The 23,870-nt window shown below is 50.1% G+C and overlaps 3 protein-coding genes, 5 non-coding genes and 2 pseudogenes across 8 annotated transcripts; all 10 read right to left on the reverse strand.

Moving 5' to 3' along the window:
- Positions 1-140: 140 nt before the first annotated feature.
- On the reverse strand, positions 141-1,327 carry LOC149344390 (uncharacterized; annotated as a pseudogene).
- A 134-nt stretch (positions 1,328-1,461) lies between these two features.
- TRNAS-UGA (transfer RNA serine (anticodon UGA)) lies at positions 1,462-1,543 on the reverse strand. The gene has a single exon. It is a non-coding gene; the product is annotated as a tRNA-Ser (tRNA).
- An 8,636-nt stretch (positions 1,544-10,179) lies between these two features.
- LOC149344392 (uncharacterized) lies at positions 10,180-11,470 on the reverse strand. Its single transcript, XM_089542618.1, has one exon. The coding sequence runs from the start codon at positions 11,446-11,448 to the stop codon at positions 10,210-10,212; it is 1,239 nt and encodes a 412-aa protein (XP_089398744.1). The 5' UTR covers positions 11,449-11,470; the 3' UTR covers positions 10,180-10,209.
- A 111-nt stretch (positions 11,471-11,581) lies between these two features.
- Positions 11,582-11,663, reverse strand: TRNAS-UGA (transfer RNA serine (anticodon UGA)). The gene has a single exon. It is a non-coding gene; the product is annotated as a tRNA-Ser (tRNA).
- An 81-nt stretch (positions 11,664-11,744) lies between these two features.
- Positions 11,745-12,884, reverse strand: LOC149344394 (uncharacterized). The gene has a single exon (XM_089542619.1). It carries the CDS (start codon positions 12,882-12,884, stop codon positions 11,745-11,747), a length of 1,140 nt encoding a protein of 379 aa, XP_089398745.1.
- A 2,476-nt stretch (positions 12,885-15,360) lies between these two features.
- LOC149344395 (uncharacterized) lies at positions 15,361-16,542 on the reverse strand. Its single transcript, XM_089547226.1, has one exon. It carries the CDS (start codon positions 16,540-16,542, stop codon positions 15,361-15,363), a length of 1,182 nt encoding a protein of 393 aa, XP_089403352.1.
- A 1,037-nt stretch (positions 16,543-17,579) lies between these two features.
- On the reverse strand, positions 17,580-23,760 carry LOC149344396 (uncharacterized; annotated as a pseudogene).
- Positions 17,699-17,780, reverse strand: TRNAS-UGA (transfer RNA serine (anticodon UGA)). Its single transcript has one exon. It is a non-coding gene; the product is annotated as a tRNA-Ser (tRNA).
- Positions 22,670-22,751, reverse strand: TRNAS-AGA (transfer RNA serine (anticodon AGA)). Its single transcript has one exon. It is a non-coding gene; the product is annotated as a tRNA-Ser (tRNA).
- TRNAS-AGA (transfer RNA serine (anticodon AGA)) lies at positions 22,828-22,909 on the reverse strand. Its single transcript has one exon. It is a non-coding gene; the product is annotated as a tRNA-Ser (tRNA).
- Positions 23,761-23,870: the final 110 nt, after the last annotated feature.

Genomic DNA, 23,870 nt, shown 5'->3' on the forward strand with positions numbered 1-23,870 from the left:
CAACGATGCGTCTGGAGGCACTATAAGCCCATTCCCCGCAGCAGCTTCCATAATCCGCGCACACAAACGCGGAGTTCCAGGTGAGAGCGCACTACGTCGGACGACGCACAACCAACACTCCCGCCAACGAAACAACAAAACTACGGAGGCGGTTTTTCCGCCTGCCGTGTCGCAGCCTCAATGTTCGGGCGCGGCTTCAAGGACGGACGTCGGGTCCCCGTTGTTTTTGATGGTGGCTCGTCGCTGCCAGCTCCGGCCTGCGGCTTGTCGCCGACGCTTTCCTCGTGGGACCGTTTCGCAGCGGTTAAGACAGCCACATCATCGCTGACTTCCATGGTGTCGGCGTTGCACGACTCCAAGCTGCCTGGGGCTTGTAGAGTTTGTGGTGGCGTGTCCACCGTTCTATCACCTCCACCTTGCTGGGGCTCCTGCTCTACTTGTGGAGTAGCCGCTGCGGTGACGGACGCCGTCTTCTTTACAAGAAGCGTCAACGTAGGCCCATCTTTTCTCGCTGGTTGCCCCGTTGTTTTCGCAGCCTCTTCCGCGTCCGCCTCATCCATCAGGTGCTCCGAAGCATCTTCACTGCTTCCAGGACCGGCGATGCTCGCGTAAGAACGGGAGCACTGACTGTCTTCGTGGCCAAAACGTCGGCAGGTTCAGCACCGCGGGACCTTACACTCCCGACGAATGTGCCCCGTACTTCGGCAACGAAGACACAACGGAGGCCTTCCTGGAACCACGACGAGGGCCAACTCACCACCGACATTCAGTTGGTGCGGCAAGTCGTCAAGTTTGACGCCAGCTTTCAACTTCAGCGTGACAATCCTGGTGGTAGAGCCCCTCTCTGACACGCCGTGCACGCGCCAGCGCTCCCGGGTAACTTCGGGCACCTTTCCATACGGCGCAAGTGCGACCCGCACGTCCTCGTCCGGCACGCAATGCAGCAGCCAGTGAGAAGCTTGAGGCGCACATCTTGGTTTGCCGGGTCAATCACAAGGCACCGGCGTTTCTTCACGAGCAGCTCACCGACGCCTTCAATCTTCTTCACTGCGTCCGCATCCTTCAATGTGATGGCCCAAACGTGGCTAATGCGATACGCCCCCAAGGCGATAACGTCTGGGAGCAGTGAATGCTGAGCCAACGCGTCACGGAAATCTTCCACCCGGTACGGCCGGGCACTAATATCCGCGTGCAAAAAAACTGTATTTAAAACAAAACACCCTGTTGGGAGACTTGGCAGTACAACCTGATAGTCGTTTTCCTGTTCCATAGCCCTGTTACCGAGGCCAGACATGGCCGCTGAAGCCGCTCCTGCGGAGCCCTGCATCCTGCGTCCGTTCACTGGCGTGGCCGGAAACAGAATCCTCACTCGGCCACGACTACGCCACGGAGGGCGCTCTCGCTCGTCATCTCCAATTCAATGAAGCGAAAGGACGCAAAATAAAATACAGCACTCTTTCGCGCAGTCGACAGGATTCGAACCTGTGCGGGGAGACCCCAATGGATTTCAAGTCCATCGCCTTAACCACTCGGCCACGACTGCTTTTTTTTTTTTCTTTATTTCCTGGCTTTGGAAAACAACACTGCACGAAAAAGAACAGACAAATCACAAAAGCAATAATACAAGACAATGAACACACTGAAAGTCATACTCAGCCAGCATCAGGCTGGCTTCGTCACATTAAAACTCCCGCAAGGACAACAAAGGCTCTACCCTTGAGAGCCACTCGGGAGGTTCCGCAGCCGCTTTTTGTATAGCGACAAACCAGTCCATACACTCTCGGAAATAAATTCGGGCAGGGCGTGCTTCCCTGTCACAGTGATAGCCTGCCATTCTTGAGCGCCATATACAGTGGAGACCCAGGAGCATAATTAAATCAAATGGAACCCCGTCGTCATTATCAATGCTTAAATATCGAATGCCATGCGAATCTAGGGGGAAATCTTTCTTCATAGTCCGTTGCTAAACATCCCAAAAATAAACCCCTTCCCAACAATGTAAAAAAACATGGTCTACTGTTTCCGGCTGCTTACAGATTAAACAACGCGAACCCCAAGGTAAAAATAAATCCTTTTCCTCAAAAAATTTCTTTACTGGCAACGTTCCGGTGTGTAATTTAAAGAAAAAGGTCTTAGCTCCTGGCGGCACCTGCATTTTCTTTACCCTCTTTAAGACGTCCGAGCCTGGGCCTCCACTGTATAAGACTCTATACAAAGGTTGTGGTAAAACAGTGTCACATAAATCGTGGTACAGCTTTTTCCGTTTTACACAGGACAAATATTCATTAGAAAAACGCACTGAAAGAAATCTAAGACTTGCGACGACCTCTCTGTAATAGCCGAAAATACCACACGTAACTTCTTCGGTGGAGACAACAAACTCCGGCAGTAGGCGCCGCAGCCTAACTTGGCAGACAGTGCGCAAGAAAGGGTCAGAAACGTCGCGGAAAAACAAAAACCGATTGACCACTTGCCGCAAAAAGAGGTGTCCAAGTCCCAAGCCGCCGTCTTTTACCCGACGGAATAAATTTGTTCTGCTGCAGCGTTCCCATTCTGCAGCCCAAACAAAGACAGCGAAAATCCTGTGGAGCTTCTGTATGTTTACACGCGAACAATGCAAAACTTGCATAACAAACCAAAGTTTACTGATAAAAAAAAGGTTACATACAGTAGCCCTGGCGAAAATCGATAAGTTGGCACCTTTCCACTTCTCCGCTTTCTCCCGTAGCGCTTTCGTCTGCTCTTGCCAATATTGCTCACTTTGGCGGTAACCATCAAGCTCGACACCTAAGTACTTGGTTGGGGTTTTCGCCCACGTCACATTTGCAAAGTGGTCAGGCTGCGATGGCCACCGTCCATGCCAGAACCCAAGGCACTTGGCCCAGTTCACCCCGCTTCCGGTAACCTGAGAGAACTCACGGACACATTTGACAGCCTCGGTTATACTCTCATGGTCAACCGTACAAAGTGCAACATCGTCCGCGTACGCCAGCAGCTTCACCTCGGCTGCTTGTAACTTAAACCCTTTTACGTTATCATTGTTCAATATTTTAATACACAATGTCTCAATATATATACAAAACAAAAGAGGGCTGAGAGGGCAGCCCTGTCGCACCGAACGCTGCACGCTAATGGGGGCCCCCAGACTCTTATTTACGATCAATCTCGTCGTGCAGTTTCGGTACGCCAGGGCCACGCCCTTGCGGATAACTGACCCAACATTCGCATGGTCCAAAATAGAAAACAAAATTTCGTGATCGACACAGTCAAAAGCTTTCTCAAGGTCGACCTGGAGAATGGCCACCCGACCATTCGAGTCATCACAACACTCAAGCACACTTCGCATCTTATGAATATTGGACATTATTGACCTCCCTTTTATCCCACACGTCTGGTGTGGCCCAACTATATCCTTAATCACCGTCTGCAACCTCCGAGCCAAAACCTTCATAAAAATTTTATATTCAACGTTCGTAAGTGCTATGGGTCTGTAGGCTGTAACCAGTCGCAATTTATCTATTTGATCCGTTTTAGGAATGAGCACCGTATGGGATGACCCATATGACGGAGGCAGTGCATTTACTGTGTAGGCTGCGTTAAATATCACGTTCAAAATAGGGGCAATTTCGTGCTTGAATTCTTTGTAAAAACGCGCGCTGAGCCCATCTGGTCCCGGCGATTTACCGGGGTTTAAACTGGCGATTGCATGCTCCACTTCGGCTTCACTGATAGCCATTTCTAATCTCTCTTTTACGTCATCACCGAGACGCGGCATCGCCGCCAGAAACTTATCTTTAAACGTGATAGTGTCTACCACGTGGGAAGCGAAGAGCGCTTGGTAATGCTCGTTGAAAGCTGCTTTTATGTGGTCGTTGTCCGCCGACAAGACACCGCCCCATTCTATTTTGTCGATGTGGTTTCTTTCAGCGTTTGCCTTTTCCAACCCTAGCGCTCGTTTTGATGGCGTCTCCCCTGCAGCTATGTCTTCTGCCCTTGCCCTTACTAACGCTCCCCGATACCGTTCTTCTTCCATCAATTCTAGTTTTTGCTTTGTTTTCCTTACATCTTCAGTCCATTTCCCCGGCGCTAGAGATTCCTGTTGAAGCAGCCTTGGAGCAGCTTCTTTAACTCTGTCTCTTTCTGTTTTTCTTGAAACCGTATACAGGAAGCCCTCTCTATTGCTTTAATTTTTATAGTTTCTTTACACAGCTCCCACTGTTGCCATATGTGCATATTTTTACCGGGGCCTATTTTTGCTATTTCATCTTTTACTATGCTGGTATACAGTTCGTCCTGCAAGAGTTTATTATTGAATTTCCACATTTCCCACGAAAAAGAATTCCCTCTCTTTACCATCCCAAAACAACATTTAACTAAACAATGGTCTGAAAAAGATACTGGCACAACATCGTAACTATGACATTCAGGTAAGACATCGACGGATGCATAAATGCGGTCCAGCCGTGCATGGCTAGAACCCTGAAAGTGTGTGAGCTTTACTGCACGCGTTCCCTCAAGACACTCTGCCACATCTTCCATGTTCCATTTCTCAACCATTAGCGATAACACTTGTGTGCTGGCATCTCTAAAGGGTCGAGGGCTTGTCTTATCTCGCGCACTAAGAACACAATTAAAATCGCCCAGGACGATCAGCTGTCTGTCACTACGAAGGCGCTCTTCGATGCTATAAAAAAACTGCGCCCTTTCTTCTGCTTCATTAGGCGCGTACAGACAAATAATCCGCCACTCGACGTTATTCAATCGAAAGTCAAGGAAAACACACCGGCCCGACATACAAGAGAAATGAGCTTGCACTTCTAGCCCCGGCAACTTCTTTAGAAAAAGAACACAGCCAGCCGATGTGCCTACAGCGTGGCTGACTACAGCAAAAAACGAGGACGTGAAACGTTGCACCATGCTCCCGGTCTCTTCTTCGCCGTCTACTTTCGTCTCCTGCACAGCCAGTACATCTATGCCGTGCTCCGTTAAAAGCCGAAAGAGCTGGCCTTGCTTTCTCTTTCCTGCCAGACCTCTAACATTCAGGGAGGCGACTTTCAGCGGAGATGCAGGAGCCATTTCTACATAAGAAGAAGAGACCGAAAGCGTGGTGCTTACCTCTCGCGTCCAGCACATGGCTAGACGCCACCGCCGCCATCGCCGCCGGCGTCATCCTGAGCGTGCACCTGGCCCAGCTCGGGAGGCGCCTTGTCGCCGGCGCGCTTCTCGCTCGCAAGGTTAGGGCGCGGCCGAAAACTGGCCCGCCTTGCTTGAGGCGTCTTTGCTGGTGGTTCCTCTACGCTGGGCGCCGCCTCCTTGTCGCCGTCGGGGCTGGTGTCTCCATGGGGACGCTTCCCAGGCGTAGCCACAGTGGTCGCACGGCCACCGGTGTTCTGCCGATGACCCTCGGTAGGCTCCTTCGCTACAAAGTCCATGGGCACTGGTAGGCTTTTTGCATCCCCCGAAGTCGCCTCCTTTGACTGAGGCGAGTCTCCCGTTGGTGGCTGGAGTCCTGGTGCACTGGCAAGGGGGGCGTCGCCGCTTGAAGTCGCCGACGTGTCCAGCGACACAGGGAGGTTGCCCAACTCGTCGGTACCCCTCGCTGCGTCCTCAGCCTCCGCGACATCCATCAGCTCCGCGCTGTCTCCTTTACCTCCGAGCCCGGTCGCAGACGCGTAGGTACGGACGCAGTCCTCGTCCGCGTGTCCGTAGCGCCTGCACTTGGAGCACCTGGGAACCTTGCAGTCGCGACGAACGTGACCCGCGCCGTGGCAACGCAGGCACTGCATCGGCCGCCCGGGCACCACCACGAGAGCTAACTCGCCGGCGACTCGAACCTGGTGGGGCAGGTCGTCCACCTTCATACCTGGCTTCAACTTGAGCAGCACTGTTCTCGTGGTGGATCCCTTCTCTTTCATTCCTTGAACGCGCCAACGCTCCCGCGTCACCTCGGTCACGTTTCCGAACGCCGCGAAAGCAGTCCGGATGTCGTCATCGGCGACGCCGTACAGCATCCAATGCAGGCGCAGCTTTACCTGCTGATCCTCCGGGTCGAAAACAATGCACCGGCGTCCCTTTACCTCAAGCTCCTTCAAGGCGGCTAATTTCTTCGCGGCTTCTTGGCTGCTGAAGGTTACCGCCCACACGTGGTTTACCTGGTACGCCCCCAACGCCACGACGTCGGGGAGCGCACCAGTGTTGGCGAGGGCGTCCCTGAAGTCTTCGACCCTGTAAGGTCTCACACGCACATCTCCGTGCAAAAAAACTGTGTTTAGAACAACACGTCCGGTGGGCAGGGTAGGCAAAAAGATCTCATACTCCTTGTCTTCGGCGCTGAACCTGTTTCCGCGGCCATCGATGGCCGCCGTCGCCGCTCCGTGGGAGCTCATGATCCTGCGTCCGTACACGCCAGTGGCCGGAAGTAGAATGATCGGCCACGACTGCGACGCGAGGGCGCTTTCGCTCGTCATCTCCAATTCAATGAAGCGAAAGGACGCAAAATAAAATACAGCACTCTTTCGCGCAGTCGACAGGATTCGAACCTGTGCGGGGAGACCCCAATGGATTTCAAGTCCATCGCCTTTTTTTTTTTTTGTTTATTGCCTGCTTAGACACATACATCACAAGAAAACAAGAGAAGTATACACACACTTAATGGTACATGGCGTCGGTATGGGCTAAAACCATCAACCACACCTTGGCTGACGTAAGGCGCTAAAAGCGTTTCATATGGACTAGAGGCTCAATTCTCGGTACCCATTCAGGCACTTGTTTCAAAGTTTTGTAGGTTTCCAAGAATCTGCCTACAGACTCGCGAAAGTACTCCTGCGCCGGCCTTGCATCGATGTCAGCATGTCGGGCCGCCATGCAGGCCTTCCAAATACAGTGCAATCCCATGAGCATTACTGCGTCAAACGGTACACCTTCTTCATTTTCCACTGCTAGGAAACGAATCCCACGGGGGTCAAGGGGCAGATCTTTTTTCAATGTTCTTTGAAGAATGTCCCAAAAGAACACTCCTCCCCAGCAGTCCAAAAAAACATGCTCGATAGTTTCTGGCTTTCTACATATAAAGCAATGATCACCCCATGGAACATACAATCCTTTCTCTGCCATCCAAGTTTTTACCTCCAACGTTCCGGTGTGCAGCCTGAAGAAAAAGGACTTGGCTCCCGGAGCTACATACATTCGCTTCACACGCTTTAAAACATCGCTGCCTGGATGGGTGCTGTACATTGTTCGATACAGTGGCACAGGAAAAACCAGGTCTGTAAGGTCCTTGTATAGCTGTATGCGTTTTACTTTTGCAAGATATTGGTAGGAAAATCGTGCGCTGAGGAAGTTACAGGAAACCGCAACCTCCTTCAGGAATCCAAAAACACCTCCTGGTATACACTCGGTAGATACCACAAAATCCGGTAAAAGTCTGCTCAATCTGATCTGTACTACAGTACGCAAAAAAGGGTCCTTCACATCTCGAAGGAAACAAAAACGGTTGACCACTTGCCTCAGGAATAAATGCGACAAGCCCAGGCCTCCTTGACTAACTCTCCGGAAGAGGTTGGTACGGCTTGTCCTCTCCCATACCGACCCCCACACAAAGATGGCCAATACACGGTGCAACTTTTGTACATTGGCGCGTGAGCAGTGCAAAACACTTAGCACATACCACAGTTTGGTAACAAAAAACACATTGCACACAGTGCTGCGCGCAAACATAGACAAGTCCCCTCCTTTAACCTTCTCCGTTCTTTCACGCACTTCTGCAACTTGGCTCCGCCAGTAGGGCTCACTGTCGCGGTAAAACTCTAAAGGAGCACCTAGGTACCTCGCTGGTGTATCAGCCCATTGCATGTTGGCGAAAGTGCCTGGTTTCGTCGCCCAAGAACCGTGCCAAAATCCAAGGCACTTGCCCCAGTTAACAGCGCTGCCGCTGGCATCACAGAAACGCTTAACAATTTCCACCGTTTTCAAGATGCTCTCATTGTCAACGCAGAAAACCGCCACATCATCCGCGTATGCCAACAGTTTCACTTCGGTTAGCTGTAATTTAAAGCCTTTTACGTAGCTGGTGTCTATTATACTAAGGCAGAAGGGTTCGATATATAAGGCAAAAAGTAATGGTGAGAGGGGGCAACCCTGTCGCACGGATCGTTGCACCTCGATCGGTGCTCCTACCGATTTGTTGATTACTAGGCGCGTTGTGCATCCCCTGTAAGCCATCGCGACACCCTCTGTGATAACTGCTCCCACGTTGACGTGTTGCAAAAGTGTAAACAAGATTTCATGTGGTACACGATCGAACGCTTTCTCCAAATCGAGCTGGAGCATTGCGACGTTCATGTTTAGTGCATCGCAGCACTCCAGCACGCATCTCGCCGTGTGAATGTTAGTGAATATTGACCGATCCCTTATACCGCAAGTCTGGTGTGGTCCAACAATCTCTTTTATAACCGTTTGAAGTCTTTTAGCCAGTACTTTCATATAGATCTTGTAGTCGACGTTCGTTAAGCTGATTGGACGATAGGACTTTACTTGCCTTAAAGCGATTGGATCCTCTGTTTTGGGGATGAGAACTGTATGCGTGGCCAGGAAAGAAGGCGGTAGGCGCTTCCGTTCATATGCGTCTTCTAAAAGGTGGGCTATTATAGGGGCTAATTCATTCTTGAAAGTCTTGTAGAATTCGGCGCCTAATCCATCTGGTCCTGGTGACCTCCCTCGTTTTAAGTCATCGATAGCCAACTCTATTTCAGCGACAGTAATCGGGCGCTCTAACACCTCTTTTGAGTTGTCATTAATCCTAGGCATTAAAGCCAGGAATTCTGTCCTGAAGATTTCTAAGTCTACCGCTCTAAGCGCAAATAGACCTTTGTAAAACAGGGTGAAAGCATTTTCGATGTCGTTCTGTTCGTTCAAAATAATGCCGTCTTGTTCAACTTCGGAAATCACATTCTTGCGGGCCCATTTTCTTTCCCTTGCCAGTGCTCTTTTAGTTGGTGCCTCACCGGTTATCTCTTTATCGGCTCTGGCTCGTACAAGCGCACCGCGGTATCGGTCGATATCAAACTGTTCGAGCTTATGTTTGAGCGAACAGATGTCAGCCTTGAACGTGCCTGGAGCTGAGTTTTCTTGATTTATTAGCATTTTCAGGCTCTTTCGTAAGTTCGTCTCATACTTATCATTCTCGTACTTTATAGCGCTAGCTCGTTCCAACGCTTTCATTTTAGTTTTTTGCTTGAAAGTCTCCCATTGTTCGCAAACCACTGTGGCTGTATCATCCTTAATTTCTTCAAGCATACTTGACACTTGTTCCTTGAAAACGTCGTCATCTAAAATCTTCGCGTTAAACTTCCATAACTCCCATGTGAATTTATTTTTATTTTCTTTCTTGTTCTTAATATCAAACCAGACAAGACAGTGGTCGCTGAATGACACAGACTGCACATGGTACTCTCGGCAAAGCGCTGTCAATTCGGCCGAAACGTACATTCTATCAAGCCGGGCGTGACTGGCTCCTTGGAAATGCGTAAAGCGAACGCAGTGGTCGTCGTCCAAGCATTCCGCTACGTCTTCGAGCCCAAATTCATCGATTAAGCTTCGAAGTTCTGCCGTGCTGGCGTCTCTGTACGGTGTATCGTTCGCTTTATCTCGCGCCGCTAAAACACAATTAAAGTCTCCCATCAGTACTAGTTTCCGATCGACATCGCAATAATTTTTGAGTCCCTCAAACATCTGTCGTCTTTCCTCGAGTACATTAGGAGCATACAAGCATATCACGCGCCATAGCACTGAACCAAAACTAAAATCGCAAAGAACCATACGTCCTGCAATATCCGACCGTACGGCCTGCACCTCAAGCCCCAAATGTTGGCGCACAAAAAGAACACAGCCTGCGGATCTCCCAACCGCATGGCTCACACACGCGTAGTAATGTGACATGAAAGGCAGCACCATACTCTCGGTCTCAACATCTCCTTCAATTTTCGTCTCTTGTACGGCAATAATATCTAAATCTTTTTCCGTTGACAACCTATATAACTGCCGTTGCCTCCTCCTCGCACATAGCCCTCGGACATTGATTGTGGCGAATCGCAAAGCTCTATCTGGCAGCGCCATTGTAGTATGGAAGGAGACCAAGAGGATGGTGCTTACCGTTGACAAGAAGCATCCTCAGCGCCAGAACAAGCGCTCGTCCAGTCCCAAAACTTACAACTACGAGGCCGCCGGCGGCGGCGGCTGCGTCGGCGGCGTCGGCGGCGGCGTCGTCGCCCTCGTCGTCGTCCTCCGGTCTGGAGGGATGTTCGGCCGAGGTCGCAACGTCGACCGACGCACGGGAGCTGCTTTTGACGGTGGCTCTCCGTTGACGGGCGGGCCAGAAGATGTGTCATCTTCCTCGACGACTTCGTGCGAGCGTTTAGTCGCCGCGGCGGCGGTGCCCTCGTTTGATGTGTCCATGTTCTGCTCCCCCTCGCTGGCGCTTCCCATCGAGGTCGCGTTTATCTTCTCGTCCTGAACCAACCTCGCCGTCGATGGGTCTTCTGTTCTCTCAGGTGTGCCATTTTCTTCGAGGTTCGGAGTGCCTTGGCGTACTGTTTCGCCCGAGGCTTGCTCAGCCGGCTCATTTCCAGCCGTAGCTTTGTCTTCCGACTCCGCCTTGGCTGCTGCTTCAGCATCAGCTTCATCCATTAGGAGCTCCGAGTTATCGTCACTCCTCGCGGGCCCTGCGACGCTGGCGTAGGTACGCACGCACTCGGTCTCGTCGTGGCCAAAGCGACGACATAGCACACAGCGCGGTACCTTGCAGTCACGCCGTATGTGGCCTGTGCTCTGGCATCGCAAGCAGAGGGGTGCCCTGCCCGGCACCACGACAAGGGCCAGCTCACCAGCAATCCTAAGCTGATGCGGTATATCTTCCGGCTTCACACCGGCCTTGAGCTTCAAAGTCACTGTCCGGGTCGTCGAGCTCTTGTCAGACACACCATTCACCCTCCAACGCTCCTTGACCACATCTGTCGCTTTCCCGTACACTAGCAAAGCCGCCCGCACGTCGTCGTCGGGGACGGTGGGCAGCAGCCAGTGCAGTTTCAACCGTAGGTCCTGGTGAGACGGGTCGATGAGAACGCAGCGATGGTTCTTCACTTGCACTTCGTTGTTGGCGAGCAGTCTTTGCACACCTGCGTCACACTTGAAGGTAACTGCCCACACGTGATTCATTTGATACGCCCCCAAGGCCGTAACCTCGGGGAGCAGATTCAAATTCACCAGCGTATCCCTGAAGTCTTCTACTCGGTAGGGCCGTGCTCTCACGTCCGCATGCATAAAAACGGTATTCAAAACCAAACGCCCTGAAGGCAGACTAGGCAAAACAACACGATACTCATCATCCGATGCAGAAGAAAACCTGTTACCGCGGCCGGACACGGCCGCTGATACCGCTCCAACGGAGCCCATTTCACACGCGTCCGTTCGCTATCGCGGCCGGAAGTGGAATCCTCGGCCACGACTGCGACACGAGGGCGCTTTAGCTCGTCATCTCCAATTCAATGAAGCGAGAGGACGCAAAATAAAATACAGCACTCTTTCGCGCAGTCGACAGGATTCGAACCTGTGCGGGGAGACCCCAATGGATTTCAAGTCAATCGCCTTAACCACTCGGCCACGACTGCTTTTTTTTTTCTTTATTGCCGGAAAACAATACATGCGCAGGCGTAAAAAGTCGCTAGCCAGACTTTGGCTCAGGCGACGGATTAAAACATTTTCATTTCGATCAATTTGTCCATAACTGCCACCCAGTCCGGTGGTTGAGGTTGACTGCGGAGAACATCTCTCAGAGAGACTACACTTTCTATGAAGTTTTCCCTGACAGGTCGCACATTTGCGTCTGCGTGCCTAGCCGCCATCCTAGTTTTCGAGATGCTGTGGAGGCCCAGTAGCATAAACATATCGTATGGCACTTCGTCATTTTCTATAGGTAGGAACCGGATGCCATATGGAGTAACAGGTAGCTCTTTCTTTAATGTTCTTTGCAAGATATCCCAGTGGAAAACCGGGTCCCAGCAGTCGATAAAGACATGTTCGATGGTCTCGGGTTTTTTGCACAGTGTGCAGTCGACGTTCCATGGTACGAAAATGCCCTTATCGTTTAGCCATGTTTTCACCGGAAGGGTACCAGTGCGTAGTTTAAAGAAAAAGGATTTGACGTTCGGTCTTACCGGCATCTTCTTAACTCGATTTAGCACATCTTTGCCTGGGCCTCCGCAGTAAAAGGATCGGTATAAGGGTACAGGTATAAAGATATCTAGCAAATCCTTGTACAATTTTTTCCTGGGTACAGAAGTCAGATACTCTGTCGAAAAATGAGAGCTCAAAATTTGAAAGGCAGCCACAACTTCACGTAAAAAACCAGTTACAGCACGATTCGTGGCTGGGAAACTGGACACAACAAATTCCGGTAACACATTTCCTAAGCGCACCTGCAACATTGTGCGCAACAAAGGATCGGTTTGATCACGTAGAAACAAAAATCTTGAGACAACTTGTTTCAGAAACAAGTTGGATAGTCCAAGGCCACCTCTTTTGACCGGTAGGAACAAATTAGCTCGACTAGTTCGCTCCCAATTCGAGCTCCAAATAAAAACAGCAAACACTCTATGCAGCTTCTGCACGTTTGCTCTGGTGATGAGCAAAAACTGCAAAAAATACCAAATTCTGGCTATCAAAAATACATTGCACACACTTGCACGCGCGAAAACAGACAGGTCACGTCCTTTCCATCCATCCGCTTTTTTCCTTGCACTCTGCGTTACCTCACCCCACAACTCTGTACTGTTCTTATAGTGCTCTAAGGGTACCCCCAAATACTTCGCAGGGGAGGTCGTCCATTGCATGTTGGCAAACACTGGTGGTGGGCTCTCCCAATCACCGTGCCAAAACCCAATGCACTTATCCCAGTTAACTTCGCACCCGGTCTTTTTGCAATAGGCCCCCGCAACTTTCACAACTTCTTTAACGCTTTCTTGGTCCGCGCAAAAAACAGCGATATCATCAGCGTAAGCAAGCACTTTTACTTGCACTGACTGAAGAGTGAATCCGCAGATCCCATCATTGTGTAACAGCGATAACAGAAAAGGCTCAAGATAGATCGCAAAGAGCAGGGGCGAGAGCGGGCAGCCCTGCCTGACCGAGGAACAGACAGGCACAGGTTCAGTAAGCTGTTTGTTGACTATGATACGCGTAACACAGTTTTCGTACGCTATCTGTACACCTTGTAATATTACAGAGCCGACGTTGGCATATTCTAGAACGGCGAAAAGAATTTCGTGTGACACGCGATCGAAGGCTTTCGCCAGGTCAAGCTGCATCATGGCAACTCGTCCCACGAACGCATCGCAACATTCAAGAACAGTTCTAGCAATGTGCACATTCGTTCCTATGGTGCGACCTTTAATACCGCACGTTTGGTGCGGCCCTACAAAGTCCTCTATAACCTTTTGCAGTCTATTGGCAAGAATCTTCATAAACACTTTATAGTCGACGTTGGTCAGGCTTATCGGCCGATAAGCCCCAACGGACAGCAGTTTAGCCTGGTCTTCACTCTCGGGCACTAAAACCACGTGTGCTGTTTTAAATGACGGAGGCATTTTCTTTGTTTCATAAATTTCGGTGAAGACGCAGTGCAGAGCATGGGTGAGTTCGGCTTTGAAACTCTTATAAAAATCACTGCCTAAGCCATCAGGACCAGGAGATTTTCCGGCACTCAGCTCTTCGATTGCTCTTCCCACTTCGCTTACGCTGATTGGTACCTCCAGCCCTATTTTTATTTCATCTCCAAGCTTTGGCATACGAGACAAGAACGTCTCTGTAAAGCCCTCTTCTTCAAGCTGACGGCGCCCAAACAATTCCCTATACTGCTCAACAAAAGCTAACTGAATCAACTTACTATCATTCGTTGCCTCGTTTCTATACCTGATTTGTTTTATTTCATTTTGAGTCGCGTACTTCTTTTCATCACTAAGCGAGCGTTTAGTAGGCACTTGGTCAAGCCATAGACGTTCAGCACGCGCCCTTATCACGGCAGCTGTATACTTGTTTTTTTCGATAATCTCAAGTTTACTTTTTGTTTCTCTTATCTCTTTCTTATATCTTCCCGGCTGGGAACTTTCCAGGCTTACGAGCAAGTCAAGTTGGCAATGTAGTTCTTTTTCTTCAGCACGTTTATCATGGCAAATAACGCTTGCTCTTTCAATCGCGTTCATCTTCACTTGCTGCTTGAAGTCTTCCCATCTAATTACCCAGTTCCCAGGCTCTGCTGATAGCAATGCTTTAATACATTCATTAACCTTATTACCAAAACGTTCATCCTCGACTAGCTGTGCGTTAAACTTCCAAAGGTCCCACGAGAAACTAGATTTCTTCTTTTTTCCCCAGGGTAAACGTAACTAAGCTGTGGTCAGTAAAAGACATGTTTTTCACCTCGTAGCTGTTGCACAAAGGAACAAGATCAAGGGAAACATACGCTCTGTCCAATCTCGCGTGACTTTCACCCTGAAAGTGAGTAAAATGCGATGCTACCGAAAGAACTTCGGTAACATCATCTAAACCATTTTCGTGTACAAGCGCATTCAACGATTCCGCACTTTTGTCGCGGACAAGTCTTTTTGTAGTTCTGTCCTCTGCTTTACATACGCAGTTAAAGTCACCCAAAAGCACAATTAAACGCTCACAGCATACGTATTGTTCAAGACGCTCAAAAAATTCCTCTCGCTCGTTCTCTTTGTTAGGGGCATACACACATATGATCCTCCATAGTAAATTGGAATAAAGAAAATCAACTACGAGCAAACGGCCAGTTTGACACACAGTTAAATTCTGTTCGACAATCCCCATGGAATTCCTAATAAAGACAGCACAGCCCCCCGATGTGCCAGACGAATGGCACACACAAATATTGTACCGTGTCGTAAAAGGCTGCACCATACGGTCCCTCTGTTCCTGTCCTTCGACTTTGGTCTCCTGAACGGCTATTATGTCTAGGTCATTATCGAGGAACAACCGGCTTAGTTGGTACTGACGTTTTTTAGAAGCCAGTCCCCTAACATTAATTGTTGCAATGCGCAACGCTCTAACAGGTGTTGAAGCCATCTAGTTTAAGTACAGGAGCCGTATGGTGCGTACCTCAGGACACAAGGCGACGGTGGAGGGCGACTTGCCTAGTCCATGGAGCTCGATGGGTACAGTGCCGGTATTCCAACGTCTCTTGCACCTCTGCCTCATGCGTACGGACTGGAAACCCAGCCCATGGTGTCCGTCACCGAAAAAGGCCATCTCGCGTCCACAGAAGCCACACACAACGCACTCACTCAACTAAGGCGGCGGCTTAGCCGCCGCTCGTTGATCGGCCGGTATATTCGGCCGCGGTTTCAGCGTCGCTCGCCTCACACCAACAGTCTTCGGCGGTGGCTCGTCGCCCTCGCTCGCTTTAGGCTCTCCATTCGCGCTGTGCTCGTGCGGTCGCTTTCCTCCCTGGTTGCTGGTTGACGCATCCGTCACTTCCATGCTTTCAGCATGTTGGGGAACGCCGGGAGCTGACGCCCCACTCCCCGAGAAGACTTCGTTCTTTGACGCCTTAACTTCTGCAGGCGGCGCTTCCTGTTGCTGCAGTTTACTGCTGAGCGTCTCCGCGGTTGCGGATGTTCCAGGAGTCGACACAGCCGGGGATTTTTCCTTCTCCGCTCCGTCGCCTGCCTCTGCTGCAGCGTCTTCAGCGTCAGCCTCGTCCATGACAAGCTCGGACGAGACGTCATTGTTGACTGGGACGGCAGCGCTCGCGTACGTACGTACACAGCTGCTATCCTCATGTCCGTAACGGCGACAGGCGCCGCACCTTGGGACTTTGCACTCACGGCGAATGTGTCCAGTACCGTGGCAGCGCAGACATAGCGGAGCTCTGCCCGGTACAACCACGAGAGCCAGCTCACCGCCAACCCTGACTTCGTGAGGGAGGTCTTCCAATTTCACGCCAGGATTCATTTTCAATGAAACCAGGCGCGTCGTTGACCCCTTGCTGGCGACACCCTGGACGCGCCACCGTTCCTTGGTGACTTCGCTCACCTTGCCGTACGGGGCGAAGGCTACCCTCACGTCTTCGTCGGGCACGTTCTGCAGCAACCAGTGCAGCTTGACGCGGACGTCTTGGTTTGCCGGGTCGATGACTAGACAGCGGCGGTCCTTCACTTTCACTTCCCGGGCAGAAAGAATTTTCTTCACCCCATCAGCACTGGTGAAGGTAATAGCCCACACATGGCTCATGCGATACGCCCTCAAGGCGATAACCTCGGGGAGCAGCATCTGCTGAGCCAGCGCATCCCTGAAATCTTCGACCCGATAAGGGCGGGCCCGCACGTCAGCGTGCAAAAAAACTGTGTTTAACACAATATTTCCTGTAGGAAGGGTAGGCAGAATCACCTGATATTCATCTTCCGAGGCAAAAATCCTGTTTCCGCGGCCAGACATGGCCGCTGTAGCCGCTCCAACGGAGCCCGTCATCGCACGTCCGTCACGCTCGGTGGCCGGAAGCCGAATCCCGGCCACGACTGCGACACGAAGGCGCTTTCGCTCGTCATCTCCAATACAATGAAGCGAGAGGACGCAAAATAAAATACAGCACTCTTTCGCGCAGTCGACAGGATTCGAAGCTGTGCGGGGAGACCCCAACGGATTTCAAGTCCATCGCCTTAACCACTCGGCCACGACATTTTTTTTCTTTATTGCTGGGCTTCGACATTACAAAACAGAACATAATAAAATGTACATACACTATACAGAGTTAGCCAGGATCCCAAAGAGTGGGCCTGACTTAGTTTAAAATTCTCTTAAAGTTACGAGGGGTTCCAGCCTTGGTAACTACTCAGGAACCTCCACTATTAGCTTTTGTTCTTCCAGAACATTGTGCATACTTTCTCTAAACTACGTACGGGCTGGCCGTGCGTCAGGGTCACAAAGATACTCTGCCATGCGGGAGCGCCATATACTGTGGAGGCCCACCAGCATGACTAAGTCTAAGGGAACCCCATCCTCCTTTTTGGTTGGGAAAAACCTTATTCCGTATGAGTGGATTGGAAGCTGTTTCTTTAAAGTCCTCTGCAGCACGTCCCAAAAATAGACCCCTTCCCAACAGTGCAAAAAGACGTGATCAATCGTCTCCGGCTGTTTGCATATGAGACAATGCGACCCCCATGGAAGAAATAACTGTTTTGCCTCAAGACAAGTTTTCACAGGTAAAGTTCCAGAGTGTAACTTAAAGAAGAAACTCTTGACTCCCGGTGGCACCTTCATTTTCTTCACCCTTTTCGATACGTTGTAGCCCGGCCCTCCACAGTACATGGCCCTGTACAAGGGCACCGGAAAGAGGATGTCACACAAATCCTTGTACAAATCTTTCCGGCTCACATCACTCAAATATTGTTTTGAAAATCTAGCATTCAAAAATCGGACGCTGGCAACTATCTCCTTGAAAAACCCAAAAATGCCACCCGTCACACACTCAGTTGAAATCACAAAGTCTGGCAAAGCCCTACCGAGCCTTACTTGGCACACTGTGCGCAGAAAAAGATCATTCACATCGCGCAAAAACAAGTATCTATTGACCAATTGCTTCGCAAATAAATGTCCAAGCCCGAGTACTCCATCCCATACCCTTTCGCGCAGTCGACAGGATTCGAACCTATGAGGGAACACCCCAATGGATTTCAAGACCATCGCCTTAACCACTCGGCCACGACTTCTTTTTTCTTTATTGCCGGTCTCCGACAGTGAGCACTAGTACAGGACGATACACTAAAACAAAAACAGAGAGAAACAAAAGATGCAGTAGCAGTCAGCTTTGCACTGACATTGTCGCATTAAAATTCCTTCAGCACTGTCAAGGCTTCTACTCTCGGCAACCACTGTGGTACACGCTAAGCGATTACTGAACTTCGACAAATCTGGATATACTCTCGCGAAAATACATCCGTGGGGGCCTCGCGTCCGGATCACCATGGAAACCGGCCATGCGATAACGCCATACAGAGTGGAGGCCAGCCAGCATTATGAGGTCAAATGGAAACCCGTCTTCATTATTTACTGCTAGGTATCTAATGCCGTGAGGGTCCAGTGGGAAATCTTTTTTGACCGTCCTCTGCAGAACATTTCAAATGTACGCCCCTTCCCAGCAATGCAGAAAAACATGGTCTATAGTTTCGGGCTGTTTGCATATCATACAGTCCACGGTAAGAAAAAACCCCATTGCTCTAGAAATTTCTTTACTGGCAGTGTTTCCGTATGTAGCTTGAAGAAAAAGGACTTCATGCCAGGTGTCACCTGCATTCTCTTTACCCTTTTTAAAACATCCTCTCCGGGCTGTCCACTATGCAAGGCTCTGTACAATGGTTCTGGGAAAATGCTGTCACATACACCTTTGTACAGTGTTGTTCTTTTCACTGAAAGAAGATAACCATTTGAAGAACGCGTCGACAAAAATCGTACACTAGTTACTGCCTCCTTGAAGAAACCTGAAATGGGTCCGGGCATCCCATTTGTGCCAACAACAAAACTAGGCAGCGCACATGCACACTGTGCGCAAAAAAGGATCGCTTGTGTCACGAAAAAACAAACCTATTTACAAGTTGTCGCACATAGAGATGCGACAGGCTGAGACCAACATCCTTCACCCTTCTGAACAAATTCGTTCGACTACACTTTTCCCATTGTGATGCCCATATAAAGGTGGCGAACACTCTGTGCAGCTAATGCACATTCAGCCGCGAGCAGTGCAGTACTTGCATCAGATACCATAGCTTACTTACAAAAAAAAAAGGTTACACACCGTGGCCCTGGCGAAGAACGATATAGGAACCCCCTTCCACCTGTCTGCTTTTTCTCGCGTTTCCTGCAGCTGGCTCAGCCAGAGGTCGTCATTGTTTTTGTAGAATTCCAATGGGACACCCAGGTACTTCGCTGGGGTGTTCACCCACGTCACGCCAGCGAATGTGTCTGGGGTTGTCGGCCATTCTCTATGCCAGAATCCCAGGCATTTACCCCAGCTAATTAAACTGCCCGTGAGATCCCGAAAACACTTCACTACTTCAACCGTTGCTGTAATACTTCCTTGGTCGATGCAGCATACGGCGACATCGTCGGCTATGCTAAGAGCTTTACTTCAGAAGCTTGCAGTTGAAACCCACGAATTGAATCATTCTGTATGATAACCAAGCATAGCGTTTCAATGTACAGACAAAATAAAAGTGGGCTGAGGGGGCAGCCCTGGCTTACCGAACGATGCACGGCAATGGGGGCCCCCATTGACTTGTTTATGATTAGCTGCGTGGTGCAATTCCTGTACGCCATGACCACTCCCTCTTTGATAATCGAGCCGACATTAATGTGATCAAGAAAAGCGAACAAAATAACATGTGGGACGCAGTCAAAGGCCTTCTCTAGGTCGAATTGCAGCACAGCGACACAAGCTTTCATGATGTCACAGCATTCAAGCACGTACCGTATCTTATGTATGTTACTGACTATAGACCTGCCACTGATTCGACATGCCTGGTGGCATCCTACTAGGTCTTTAATCACTGTTTGGAGTCTGCTCGCTAAAACTTTCATTAAAATTTTGTAGTCCACGTTGGTTAAAGAGATTGGTCTGTAATATGTCACAAGTCTAAGGTTTTCCTCATCATCAGTCTTAGGGATAAGAACAGTGTGTGATTTACTATAGGACTGTGGTAGAGCTTTCATTCGGTACGCCTCATTGAACACATCCGTGAGCACTGCAGACAGCTTTTCTTTGAAAAACTTATAAAAGGAGGCGGACAAGCCATCGGGCCCCGGCGACTTTCCGTTGTTTAAGTTTTCAATGGCAAGGCGCACTTCACCTTCAGTTATTGGTCGCTCCAAAATTTCTCTTATCTGATCGTCCAATCTCGGCATGTGGGCAAGAAACGTCTCTTTAAACCCGTTCAAGTCGGCAGGATGGAACGCAAATAGCGCCTGATAATGCTCAGAGAACTCTCGCCAAATGCCCTCATTATCATTCACCACGACGTTATTCCGCTCTATCTCTGCTATGTGGCTTCGTCGGGCGTTTGTCTTTTCAAATTCTAAAGCCCGATTCGTAGGCACCTCGCCTGCTTTCAGTGAATTTGTTCTCGCACGCACCAGCGCACCCCGATAGCGCTCTTCCTCGATCAACTGCAGTTTCTGCTTTAGATTCCTGACGTCATCTTTGAAAATACCGGGCGTTTTGCACTCCTCTGCTATCAGTTTCTGCAATGTTGTTCGCAGCTCGGTTTCCTTCATTTTTTCGTGGAAGCAAATCGCACTGGCACTTTAATCTTCTGCTTGCATAGTTCCCACTGCTGACCGAGATTCAGGCTACTGTTGGGTTTTAGTCTGTTAATTTTTTCTAATGCTTTTGCTACGAATTGTTCGTCGCCAAGTAGCTTAGAATTCATTTCCCACATGTCCCATACAAAGTGTTTCAATTGTTTCTTTGTTCCTATTGAGCATTTAACCAGGCAGTGATCAGTAAAACACATCGGTACAACGTCGTAACTACAGCACCTCGGGATCACATCCAGAGAGACGTAGGTGCGATCCAGGCGTGAGTGGCTAGCACCCTGGAAATGAGTGTACTTTACAGCGCGTGCGCTCTGCAGGCATTCAGCTACATCTGTTAATTCCGCTTCGGCAATGACCTCAGCTAATAAATCTGTACTCCTGTCTTGAAAAGCTGTGCAGCTGGTTTTGTCGGCAGACCTAAGCACGCAGTTAAAGTCCCACAAAATAATGAGGCGTTTTTCAGGCATCACGTACTGTCTGACATAGGCAAAAAAATTATATCTTTCCTCCACTGTATTAGGCACATACACACAAATCACCCTATATTCCGCTTCACACAGAAGGAAGTCACACACTATTAATCTCCCAGACGCGCATGCCATGATGCTTTAAACAATAAGACCGGGCAACTTTTTCACAAAGAGCACACATCCTGCTCACAACCCAACAGCGTGGCTAACGACGGCGTAGTACCTCGCTGTGAAACGCAGCACCATGCTCGCAGTCTCCCCCTCTCCCTCGCCTTTTGTCTCCTGAACAGCTAGAATGTCAATGTCGTTTTCTGTTACTAGCCGACACAATTGACTTTGTTTTCGTTTGTATGCTAATCCTCTGACATTTAAAGCAGCTACACATACAGACGGTTCAGGAGCCATTTAGGTTTGCAGTAGGAGGGAGGCCCGGAGCATGGTGCTCACCTTTAGCATCTAGCCTACCGCTAGACGCCTCCGGGGCCGTCTAGTTGGCTGCTGTCGCTTTTCGATGGGGAAGGCTTGTCGGCAGGCTTCCTGTCCACGTTGACGTTTGGTCGCGGCTTGATGGTAGCCCGCCGTTTTTGCGCCGCTTTCACTGGCGGCTCGTCAACGCTGCTTGCAAGCACCTTGTCGTCGTGGTATCCGGAGACTTCGTGGGGGCGTTTCGTTGCCGTACCGGTAACCGTTGTAACGGACGCGCCATTGAGTGGTGCTCCTGTCCCTTGGACGATAGAGGCAGTTGAGCTTGACGACTCGCTCCGCTTTTATCAAAGTCCTGCTGCACCGGTGGTGGGCCAGCCACCGGCTGACTGGAACGGTCTGCACTTGTGTCCTGAGGTGCACCAGCGAGGGCTGATAGTTCTGCCACTGCAATAGGCACGGGCTCACCCGTTCCTTTCGCCGCGTCCTCTGCTTCGGTCGCGTCCATTAAGTGCTCGGCTTCCTCCCTTGCACTCGGTCCCATTGCCGAGGCATACGTGCGAATGCACTGGGAGTCCTCGTGTCCGAAACGCCTGCAGCTCGAGCAGCGCGGCACCTTGCACTCTCTCCTGACGTGGCCAGTGCCGTGACAGCGCAAGCACTGCATCGGACGACCGGGTGCGACGATTAAGGCTAACTCTCCTCCAACCCGTATTTGATGCGGCAAGTCTTCAACTGCCATGCCCCTCTTTAGCTTCAGAACGACGGTCCTCGTCGTGGAACCCTTGTCGCTCACACCTTGCACACGCCACCGCTCTCTACTAACGTCCATGACGGTCCCAAACGCCACTACTGCGGTCCTCACGTCTTCGTCAGCCACACCGTGCAACAGCCAGTGAAGCCTCAGCCTCACCTGCTGATCCTGTGGGTCGATGATGACGCAGTGACGCTTCTTCACGTTTATTTCCCTAAAACCCAGCAGCAGCTTTGTAGCCTCCGCGCCATTAAGGGTGACTGCCCACTCGTGATTTACCTGGTAGGCTCCCAGGGCCACCACGTCCGGCAGCAAACCAGTCGGAGGGAGAGCGTCTCTTAAATCTTCAACCCTCTAGGGTCGCGCTCGCACGTCGCCATGCAAAAACAGGGTGTTCCTAACGATGCTTCCTGTTGGCAGTTGGGGCAGTATAAGCTGATAATCGCCGTCATCGCTATCGGTGATCCTGTTTCCGCGGCCAGCCAGGGCCGCTATCGCCGCTCCGCCGGAGTCATCAGCGTCCGCACCGAACGGTAGCCGGAAGTAGAATCACTCGGCCACGACTGCCGCCTATGGCGCACTCACTGAGCAACCCCTCTCTGGCAGTGCACGAAGGGGCAAAATAAATAAAAAGATTCTTTAGCGCAGTCGACAGGATTCGAACCTGTGCGGGGAGACCCCAATGGATTTCTAGTCCATCGCCTTAACCACTCGGCCACGACTGCTGGATAGCGTGCACGTATTGAGCATGTTCTATTTAACAATCTAGGAAGGGGCAAAATAAATAAAAAGACCCTTTGCCGCAGTCGACAGGATTCGAACCTGTGCGGGGAGACCCCAATGGATTTCTAGTCGATCGCCTTAACCACTCGGCCACGACTTTTTTTTTTTCTTTATTGCCGGACTTCGACAGAGGTCAAACAAAGAACATTCACCAAAAACAATCACAAAATCTGGTACAATAGTAGCCTAAAACCCACTTCGGATAGGCGTTGTCAGGTTAAAATTCTCTGAGATGCGTCAAAGGTTCTAACTTTGACAACCACTCAGGAACACATGATCTTGTTTGCAGTATCTCACAAAACTTGTGGATGTTTTTCCGGAAATACATTCGAGCCGGCCTCGCGTCCGGGTCACAGTGGTACCCCGCCGTTCGAGAGCGCCATATACTATGAAGGCCCAAAAGCATGATAAGATCTTCTGGTAAGCCACCTTCGTTCTCTGTAGGCAGAAACCTGATTCCTTGAGGGTGCAGCGGTAATTCTTTCTTTAAGGTCCTTTGCAGGACGTCCCAGAAATAAACTCCCTCCCAACAATGAAGAAAAACGTGATCTATGGTTTCTGGTTGATTGCATATTAGACAAAGTGATCCTCATGGAAGAAAAAGCCCCTTAGCCTGTTGAAATGATTTCACACTCAAAGTGCCCGTGTGCAGCTTGAAAAAAAAGTTTTTATCCCTGACAGCAAATGCATATTTTTAACTCGTTTAAGGACATCGCTGCCTGGGCCTCCAGTGTATAAGGCTCTGTACATAGGTTCTGCGAAAACAGTTTCACATAGCCTCTTGTACAACGTTTTCCTCTTAACATTGCTTAAAAATTCTAATGAAAAACGGGCGGTGAGAAATCGAACACTGAGGACAATCTCTCTGAAAAACCCTGAAGTTCGTCCAGTCATTTGTTGTGTTGAGACAACGAACTCCGGCAAAGCGCACCCGAGCCTTACTTGGCACATGGTGCGAAGAAAGGGATCTTTAATATCCCGGAAAAAAAAGAACCTATTTACCACTTGGCGCAAAAACAAATGCCCGAGTCCAAGTCCGCCTACTTTGACGCTCAGGAAGA

Source organism: Amblyomma mixtum, chromosome 5 (genome assembly GCF_055824585.1).
Source record: "Amblyomma mixtum isolate Tamu chromosome 5, ASM5582458v1, whole genome shotgun sequence".
In the NCBI taxonomy this organism is placed as follows: Eukaryota; Metazoa; Arthropoda; class Arachnida; order Ixodida; family Ixodidae; genus Amblyomma; species Amblyomma mixtum.

Excerpts from the sequence above, each read along its gene's own strand:
- LOC149344392 (XM_089542618.1), bottom strand. The coding sequence starts at position 11,448 with ATGGGCTCCGTTGGAGCGGTATCAGCGGCCGTGTCCGGCCGCGGTAAC.
- LOC149344394 (XM_089542619.1), bottom strand. The coding sequence starts at position 12,884 with ATGCAATGGACGACCTCCCCTGCGAAGTATTTGGGGGTACCCTTAGAG.
- LOC149344395 (XM_089547226.1), bottom strand. The coding sequence starts at position 16,542 with ATGACGGGCTCCGTTGGAGCGGCTACAGCGGCCATGTCTGGCCGCGGA.